General features: G+C 45.9%; 1 gene segment (V, D, J or C); it reads right to left on the bottom strand.

Annotated features, from left to right (window-relative positions):
* Window positions 1-4929: 4929 nt before the first annotated feature.
* Window positions 4930-5490, bottom strand: LOC109378241 (immunoglobulin heavy variable 1-46-like). The segment is given in 2 exon segments: window positions 4930-5323; window positions 5408-5490. Coding segments are annotated over 2 exon segments (363 nt in total).
* Window positions 5491-9426: the final 3936 nt, after the last annotated feature.

The following is a 9426-nucleotide window of genomic DNA, read 5'->3' on the forward strand; positions in this document are numbered from 1 at the left end:
GTATGATATTGGGGGGAAGTGGGGCGGCGGATTGGGGGAGGGGGTTGTCACTTCAAGGGGTAAAAAGTATAACTAGTGCACTGTGTTGCACAACTGCAACTAATTCTAACAAATGTGTATTTCATTAATAAAAATAATTTTTTAAAAAATGTGTGGTTTGTGTGCTGGGTTCTATTGGTTCAGGTTCTGGTGCCAAGAGCAGAAAACGTGCCTGAGTGACAGAGCTATGCGAATACTGAGCATGCTTAGTGCTCTCAGAGTCAGGAAGAGCCTGGAAGAAGCTGCAAAGGGGCTGAAAGGGTCACTCAAGGGCATAGCTGATAAGCCATGGACTTAATTCACCACCTCCCACAGAATCACCCGGTGACAACTAAGTGGCTACCTTTATTCTTGGGTCAAGTCACATTTCAGAATCCTGGAAAGAATATATGGGCCTGCATTTGGTTACACATTCAATTTATCATAGAGAAGGAATTGCTGTGAATAAATTGCTTTCATTAAAGTGAGGTAAGTACATGTAACAAGGTGAGTTTCTCAAATAAAACTATTTGATATCACAAACTGGACTGATGATAGATACAAATGAAAATATTATTACACTGCAATTGCTCCACCTCACACACACACGAATGGACTCACACACATACATGTAATCTCATGGACAAAGTTTTCACTCAGATATTAATGTTCATTACTGCTATGTGCAAGGAATGCAGCAAACTCATACACAATGTAAAACAAATCCACACACACATTAAAATCTTCAGCTAAGAGACAAACTTCATTTAATTAATGGGGTAAAATATATCCCACATGTAAGTTCATGTCATATGTCACAATGCTAATTTTACACCTTCCTTTACAATTTGGATGCCTTCGTTTCATTTATTTTGGTGAAATTTCTTTGGGTATGACCTCCTACACTGTGGTGAATGGGAGTGGTGAGCATGGGCATCTTTTTCTTCCTCCTCGTCTTTGAGGAGAAGCTTTTATTCTTTCACTGTTGAGAATGAAGTTAAGAGTGCACTTGTCTTATAGGGACTTTGTTATATGAAATAAGTCCCTCTATTTCGAGTGTGTTGTATGTTTTTTAAAAATCAGAAACCATATTGAGTTGTGTCATTTTATTTTCCTTTGATCAGCCAATGGAAAAAGAGCAGTGTCATCAGGAAATGGCGTTGGGATCCTGGACATACTCCTGCAAAAGAATATAACTGACCCTATCATAGACCGTATACAAAACTTATCTCAAAATGGTTTAAGGACCTGAATGTAAAATGTAAAAGTATAAAACCCTTAGAAAACACACAAAGGAAAGTTCTTGACAATCGATTTGGCAATAGTTTATTCAATATGATATCGAAACACAGGCAACAACAACAAAAATAGACAAATCAGGAGACATGAAACTCAAAATTTTATGTGCATTAAAAATACACAATCAACATCATGAAAAGGAACCTATGGAATGGTGGAAATTATTTGCAAATTATGTGTCTGAGAGTGTGATGATATCTAGATGGTAAGAGAACCTCTGAAACTAAACACCAGAAAACAAAACAGCACAACTACAAAAAAGTAAAATCTCTACTAACAATGAAAAAGATAATAAATGGTGGTGCAGGTGTGCAGAAAAGGGAACCCTTGTACACTATTTGTGGTAATTGAATTGGTGCAGCCACTATGGAAAACAGTATGGTGGTTCCTGAAAACATTAAAAATAGAACTACTGTATTATCCAGGAATCCCACCACTGGGAATTTATCTAAAGTCAACAAATCACTATGTTGCAGTTATCTGCACTCCCATATCTGCTGAAGCATGTATCCTAGCCAAGATATGGAAACAAACTAAGTGTCCAGCAACAGGTGAATGAGTCAAGCATATATAATGGAAATTTACTCAGCCATATAAAGAAGGAAATCCTGCCATTTGCAACAACATAAATGGACCTTGAGGGTATAATGATTAAGTAAGTCACACTGTTAAAACCATACACTGTAAGATCTAACATAGCTGTGGATTCTACAAAAAAAGCATACAGAAAGGGGTCAAATGTGTCATGACCATAGATAGGGGCTGGGCAGTAGGAGAATTAAATGATGATGATGAACAGGTACAAAAGTCATGTTAACAGGGGAAGTGAGCACTGGGGATGTGATGACAACACGACGACTGTGAGTAGCACTGCTGTGTGGTGTGTTTGACGTCACTGAGAGTGCAGATCCGCAAAGCACTCGGCACAAGAAAAAAGAACACTTTCCTTTGTTCTTTTTTTCATGCATTTACCATTTTATCTATTTTTTATTTATTTTTTCATCTGAAACTAATACAAAAAATGGAAAAAAATTTTTAAATAATGTAATCTTGCCATTTACAGCAACATGGATGGATCTAGAGGGTATTATGCTGAGTGAAATAAGTCAGACAGAGAAAGACAAATAGAATATGATTTCACTTACATGTGGAATAAAAAAACAATAAACCTTTCTTATTCTTTTGTTTTATTTTCTTGTCACATTTTTTGTATCTATATAAGATGATGGATGATAACAAAACTTATGTGGTAATTATTTCTCAATATATGAAGACATAATTTTATTTATAAAAATGGTTCTCAAACTACTTTCTCAGTACACACACACCACACACATGTACACACACTCACATTTCAGAAAAATAAACGCATCTACACATACATAGCCTACAAAATGTGTTCTGAGTGCACATAATGTTGCATATGATTTCCTCTAAAATGTGTCCAGCTACCTTCCACATATTAATGTACAGTCGGCAATATTCTCAGGGCAGATGGTGCTTCCTCCTAATGTTGCTTCTACATGTACTCATAGATGAGCTTTCACTAGAATTTGTTTTGTTTTTACGCACAGCATGAAAGCTGATCACTATTCATGTGAGGAGATACACTTACTCTGTGGCACTTTTTTTGTCTATTGACAAGTTCATATTGACATTTTACTTAAAGTTGTCAAGCGATCATCTGCTATTTCCTAGAAGAGCTTTGGTAGAAACACGCACCCTCTCTGCCCATCACAATCATGGATGGTGCTTGTTGAATGTCAGGACCCAGGGAGTCAGGTGGTCCCCGTGGGCGGCCCCTGGATTCCAGCACGCTCCCCATACAATCTCACTGCAGTGAAACTTGACAGCCACAGATCTAGGAGGAAATCTGGGAGGAGTTTGATGATGCACATCCCAGCGCTCCCTGTCACATGTCCCCACCAGGGTGCTGGGACTGCTTCCTGCAGGACACAGGGGTCCCTGGACCACCTGAGAGAAGCTGGATGACACAGGTACCGTGCTCAGTGGGCGTCTGAGGGTCCACTCCTTAATCCTTGTTGGAGGATGTGTGTCCCCTGCCAGGTCCCTGAATCTGTGCAGACAGAGCCCCTCCCACTGAGAAACAAGGTCCCCCACCCAGGACATGATCCTCACTGAGAACCCCACTTTGAATGACACGGAGACCACCTGAGCCTGTTCTCGATTTTCTCTGAATATCAGAAACCTCAGATCAGTGTGTGTGCCCGAATTTTGAAAATTTCTGATTGGTAAAACCATCCTTGTCATCCAAGTGATCTTATTAAGACATCTTCAAACCCTAGAAAACCCATTTTAAATTGGATTTTATTGCCCATTGTGTTTGGTAAATTCTCCCAATAGAATAGGATATTTACAGACACTTCAGCAGTCCTTGTCCAAATCTTTTTTTAGATTTTTTTTTAATAAAGAGGAAGGAAATCCCAGGCCCTCAGAGGAAGCCCTGTGCCTGCCCTGTCCCCACATGCTCCTGGGGCTGCAGCCCCTGCTGGGTGGGTCCTGAGCGCCCCCTGCAGCCCAGCCAGCCACCAGTCAGCTCTCACTACATGAGATTTCCATGGACGTTCAAAGGAGGAAACTTTTGTGGCCCAGGGGAGGCCTCCTCAAAATACCCCACAATGGTGTATAACTATTTAGAATGAGTTACTTCAAAAGCAGCCAGAGCAGGAAAAGTATGTTGACCCCTCTTTGTGTCCTTGAAAAAAGCAAACAAATCTCCTTTGTGTAAGGGACTGTCCTTGCTCCTAAGGGGGTCTCATAAGGTATCAAGGCCACAGCTTGCAAAGACAGTGACTATGACCTTGTACAATGAAAGGGATTATTGAAAATGTGATACATTAAAACCTTCAGATGGAGAGACTGTGTGGACTTCAGCATGGACACTGAGGCCCACACACCATCCTCAGAACAGCAATTTTGAGGGAAATTCTGCCCCAGGGAAGAAAGCCACACGTGGCTAGATGGGACGTGTAGGGACCTGCCATGAGCCCCAAATGCAAGGGACGCAGCTCTGAAGATGGAATGAGACCCTGCAGCATCTGGGAGACGCACGGCCCTGGGGACACTGGGATTTAGACCCAGTTCAGCTCTTTTCCTGACCAGCAAGTGGATAAGTCTGCCTTTCAATCCCAAGTTGTGTTTTAGGCAGTTACCAGAGACACCAACGTGCAGGGGCAACACATTCACCCATGACTGTGGCCACCTGCGTTTTCCAATCACTATTTTGGGACGGGGACATCTCAGGGCTTCTTTGTCCTCTGTCCTCCATTCTGCTTCCCATTGTGACCCTTAGACTGTGATGCAGTTTATCTTCTCTGACCACAGAGAGGGAGCTGTCTGCTCCTGCTCAAAGGAGAAGGTTCTGGCATCTTGTGAGGACTCAGTTCAGGGACGTCATATTCCAGTCCACTATCATGGTGACATTTACACCATGAAAAGAGGAAAACACTACAGAATGTTTATTTAGTTATTTTTTCTCCTCCTGGGACCTGCTTTGCCAGCACAGAACTGAAAATATTTCGTAGATAATTAATGAAAGCAGTTCCTTTGTCTCTATATTTATATCCCTGAGTCCAAGAAAGGCTGTGCCCAGCTGCCCCTGTCACCTCCTCAGTCCCGCACAGCTGTCCCCTCCCTCAGGGTTTCTGACACTCTCAGGATGTGGCTCATCACACTGTGTGTCTCGCACAGTAATACACGGCCGTGTCCTCAGATCTCAGGCTGCTCAGCTCCATGTAGGCTGTGCTGGTGGACGTGTCTGCGGTCATGGTGACTCTGCCCTGGAACTTCTGTGCGTAGTTTGTGCTACTACTTCCAGGGTAGATATATCCCATCCACTCAAGCCCTTGTCCCGGGGCCTGTCGCACCCAGCTCATATAGTAATCAGTGAAGGTGTATCCGGAAGCCTTGCAGGACACCTTCACTGAAGCCCCAGGCTTCCTCACCTCAGCCCCAGGCTGCACCAGCTGGACCTCGGAGTGGACACCTGTGGGGAGGAGACAGGAGTGGGTGGAACCCCCATGACTGGCCCAGGTCCCCTCATCAGTCCAGGGACTGGGGAGCCCCTTACCTGTAGCCACTGCCACCAGGAAGAGGACTCTCCAGCTCCAGTCCATGGCGAGGGCTGTGATGTCAGGACGTCTGTAGGGGAGCCTGTGGCTGTGGGGCGATGCTCTCAGGATACAGACATGTACCTATTTAACCCTGCCCACCTCAGCTCATTTGCATATTCATGAGCAGAGGGCTTCATAGCTGAAGACTTGGCCCACCTGAGAGAAGCTTGATGACTCAGGGACCGTGCTCAGTGGGTGTCTGAGGGTCCACGTCCTAATCCTTGTTGGAGGATATGTGTCCACTGCGAAGTCCCTGAACCTGTGCAAACAGAGACCCTCCCACTGAGAAACAAGTCCCACAGGATGTGAGCCTCACTGAGAAACCCCGTTTCCATGACACGGACATTACCTGAGTCTGTTTGGGATTTGATCTGAACGTCTCAATTCTGGGGTCAGTGTGTGTCTCAAATTTTGAAAATTTCAAATTGGTGAAACCATCCTTGTCATCCAAATTGTAAATTCTCCAAATAGAATAGGATATCTAAAGACAGTTCAGCAGTCCTTTCCCAAACCTAGTTTTGATGTTTTTTATAAAGAGGAAGGAAACCCCAGGCCCTCAGAGGAAGCTCCTCCCCTTCCCCTCCCCACCTGCTCCTGGGGCTGCAGCCCCTGCTGGGTGGGTCCTGAGCGCCCCCTGCAGCCCAGCCTGCGTCCTGCAGGGAGGGTCCTGTCTGGGCTCACAGGGCGTGGCCTCTAGTGTCTCTCGTCCAGTGTTAAATGTCTGCGCCCTGACCTCACAGTGCTCCCTCGGAGACTCCGTAAGCTTTGACCTCCTCTCTGGAAACAGTGACCTGACCTAACTGAACTCTGCAGGTTGTCCCCCTGAGGCCTTTATGGAACCAGGAGGGAGCCCCTTCCCCGGGCTGCCAGATGCACTGACACAGCCGACACGCTCCTGAGCCCAGAAGGTCTCAGGAATTTGGAGGGGACTCTTACCTCCTTTAGGTTCCTCTGGCTGCAGGTGACACCTGAGAATCCCTGCATTGTGGCATAGCCTTCTCTACCTCTGCTGGTCAATAAATTAGGCACACACAAACTGCTTGATTTTAGCAGAATGGACTCCAAATTGTCCTTTTCCTCTGTGTTCAGTTCATGGGCCTTCCCACCCTGGGATCATAGCCCTGGGTGTGTGACTTCCTTTGTAAATGGAAACCCAGGGAATGTGACACTCACAGACTTGGGAAGAACCTGCACCCTGGCACTGCTTTTCCTCACAGCCCATGGGACCCGTGCAGGTGACCCATGAGATGGGCCAATCTTGTCCCACAGGTTGTCAGAGCTGAGGCCCAATCACACTATGGCCCACTCACGGCACCTGCAGTGGGGTTCCTTGGAGAACCCATGTCTGTGGGAGGGGAGGCACCTGAGAAGTTAGGGGAGGAGGAGGCAGCACAATCTCAGCTGATTCAGGAGAGGCTGCTCGTGTGTGTGTGGGAGACATTACGTATTCTCATGATTAACACCTGGGAGGTAGTCATCCTGGGTCTGGGCTGTGACCTCCCAAGGACTCTCTGTGGCCAGCTCACCTCCCTGTAACTCCTCCCTTCCCACCTGCAGCACCCACAGTCTATTCCTGACTCTCTTAACCCTGGTAACTGTGCCCTCTCCCAGATCTGTCACAGGTGAGAATGTCACCCACACTCAGTATTGGGTTCTGGGAACGTCCTTCCCCTGGAGGGTCAGCCCAAGGGAAGTTCTGGGTGGATTTCTCAGTAGTTAGTCCTTCTCTCCCCCTGTCAGGGACACGAGGGGACCCACATGCATCCTCCCTTGAGAACCTGGATGTTTCTGGAGGGAAAGACCCCAGAAGTGTGGGGTGTGGCCCCAGGATCTCCTCCCCCACAGGAGCCCACCCGTGAGCTCCAGCCATTCATAACACTCACCCTGGAAGTGCTCCCACCAGCTTGAGACTCCAGCAGCTTCTGGTCCAGGTGGGAAGAATCACCTGGGACTCTGGATGTGCCTGTTTCCAATTATTACAGTGGAGGCTCTTCTTGCAATTTTCGTTCTGTGATGGGTTCAGGAGACATAATTGATCTTCATTTTTCTAGGTTCTCTTCTAATAATGAAAGTGAGGATTTCCAAGGTCTTTAATGTTGGTGCAGAAAGCAGGTGTCCTCCACAAGTCATCTTTGAGCTGTTACTAGATGTGGGAATCTCGCCTCACTAAGTGTAAGTGGCACCTGGACAATCATAACTGACCATGACATCACTCAAAGCCTGAGCAATTTCATGTCCCTCCCAGGAAGCTGGAACACAGAAAGTACAACAGGCAAGGAACCTGTTTCCTCAGGTGATGTCACATTTGGAAAGGCATCCATGGACCCAGGAGGTGCACCTGCTGCCTCACACCAGGGACAGGTGCTCCCACTCCTTAAACACATGCCAAGCTATGAGAACGCTGTTTTCCAGGTGGGTGCAGAGAAGGGTGGGGACATGAAGTTACCTTTGGCTTTCAGCATGCACTCCACACGAGGCCCCCAAGTCCCATCTGAGAGGCTCTGATCTAAGTGTGAGGATATCTCATTAGCTCTGCCTTCTGAAACCTATGAGTATGTCAGGATGATCAGCAATGTAACTTATTTCCCTCTGGTTATGAAACCTGCTTTTCAGATATTTATACCTGGAGAACTTGCTATGGAGTGAATTCCATGTTCAAGCCCTTCCATTCCCATGTTGAAGCCCGATAACCCAATGGCCTGCACTGGGAGAAAGGCTTGTAGGATATAATTATGGTTAAATGAGGTCATAGGGCTTGGGTCCTCGTCCCCTACAATTGGTGGCCTTATAAGAAGAGGGAGAGAAGGAGAGACGTCACCCTCTCTCCACCGTGTGAGATGACAGTGAGTAGGCAGCTGTGTCACCATTAGGATGAGTTCCCGCCCGGTAATCGATTCATCTGGCAATTTCACTCTGGAGTTCGCAGACCCCAGAATATGAGAAACTGCATTTCTGTTGTTTGAGCCACCCAGACTTCCATTTTGTGATGGAAGGTCGAGCAGACGAGATGGATTTTAGGTCTTGAGAGTGGGGTGCTGCTGTAACAAACACCTAAGAAGGCATTAGGGACTTTGGAAGTAGGTGATGTGTAGAAGGCTGAAGAGTTTTAAAGTGCACGTGACAAAACTCCAAGGTTGCTGTGAAGGGATGTTGATGGTGACTGTGTTGGGAGCTCAGGAAGAAGACCAGGGAGGTGTTGAGAGGCCCCCATATTCTTAGAGAAAACAGGGATCGTCATGAACACAACGGGGGTTGAAATGTGGACCTAAGAAGCCATCCTGTGAGGCATCAGATGGAATGGGGAACATGTTATGGGTCCCTGGAGGAAAGGTGATCCCTGTTATAAAGTGTCGAAGGGCTTGGCTGCACTGGTTTCCCGTGTTATGTGGAAGGTAGAACTTGTGAGCATGGAACTGGATATTCAGCTGAGGAGGTTTCTAAGAAAGTGTAGGAGTGGCTTGGGTCCTCCTGGCTGCTGGTAGTGAAAGGTGGAGTGGGGAGACAGATGGATCGAGGATAACATTATTAATCAGACGCTAATAAGAACTTGTAGATTTGAGAAAATGTAAGCCTTTCCATACAGCCAAAAGTTAGAAAGCTTCTAGTGAAGAGGGCAACAAAGGTTTTGCTGAAAAACCCTTTGAAATTTAAAATCATGGCTGTGACTCATGTATTTAATCAGCTGTCTCAGCAATAGCCAGGAGTAGAGATGGGGTTATATGAGCAGACGCCTGTCAGTTAAAAACGTAGGGGAATGAGAAGATGGGACAGAAAGAAAGGTTTATTTGGATTTTACAGATCAAGATCGTAACTGAAGTTAGCTGGGAAGATGCACTATCATTTAAGAAAAGGAAAGAATGACCTTGAAAGAATTTAAAGGTCATCAGTGATGACTGCTTGTTATCAAAGACTTAAACCATCTCATTGGGTTCAACAGGCAAAACAACCAGCAACCAAAGCCTTTAGATGCCCCCCC

Source organism: Hipposideros armiger, unplaced genomic scaffold, assembly GCF_001890085.2.
Source record: "Hipposideros armiger isolate ML-2016 unplaced genomic scaffold, ASM189008v1 scaffold_1821, whole genome shotgun sequence".
Taxonomy (NCBI): Eukaryota; Metazoa; Chordata; class Mammalia; order Chiroptera; family Hipposideridae; genus Hipposideros; species Hipposideros armiger.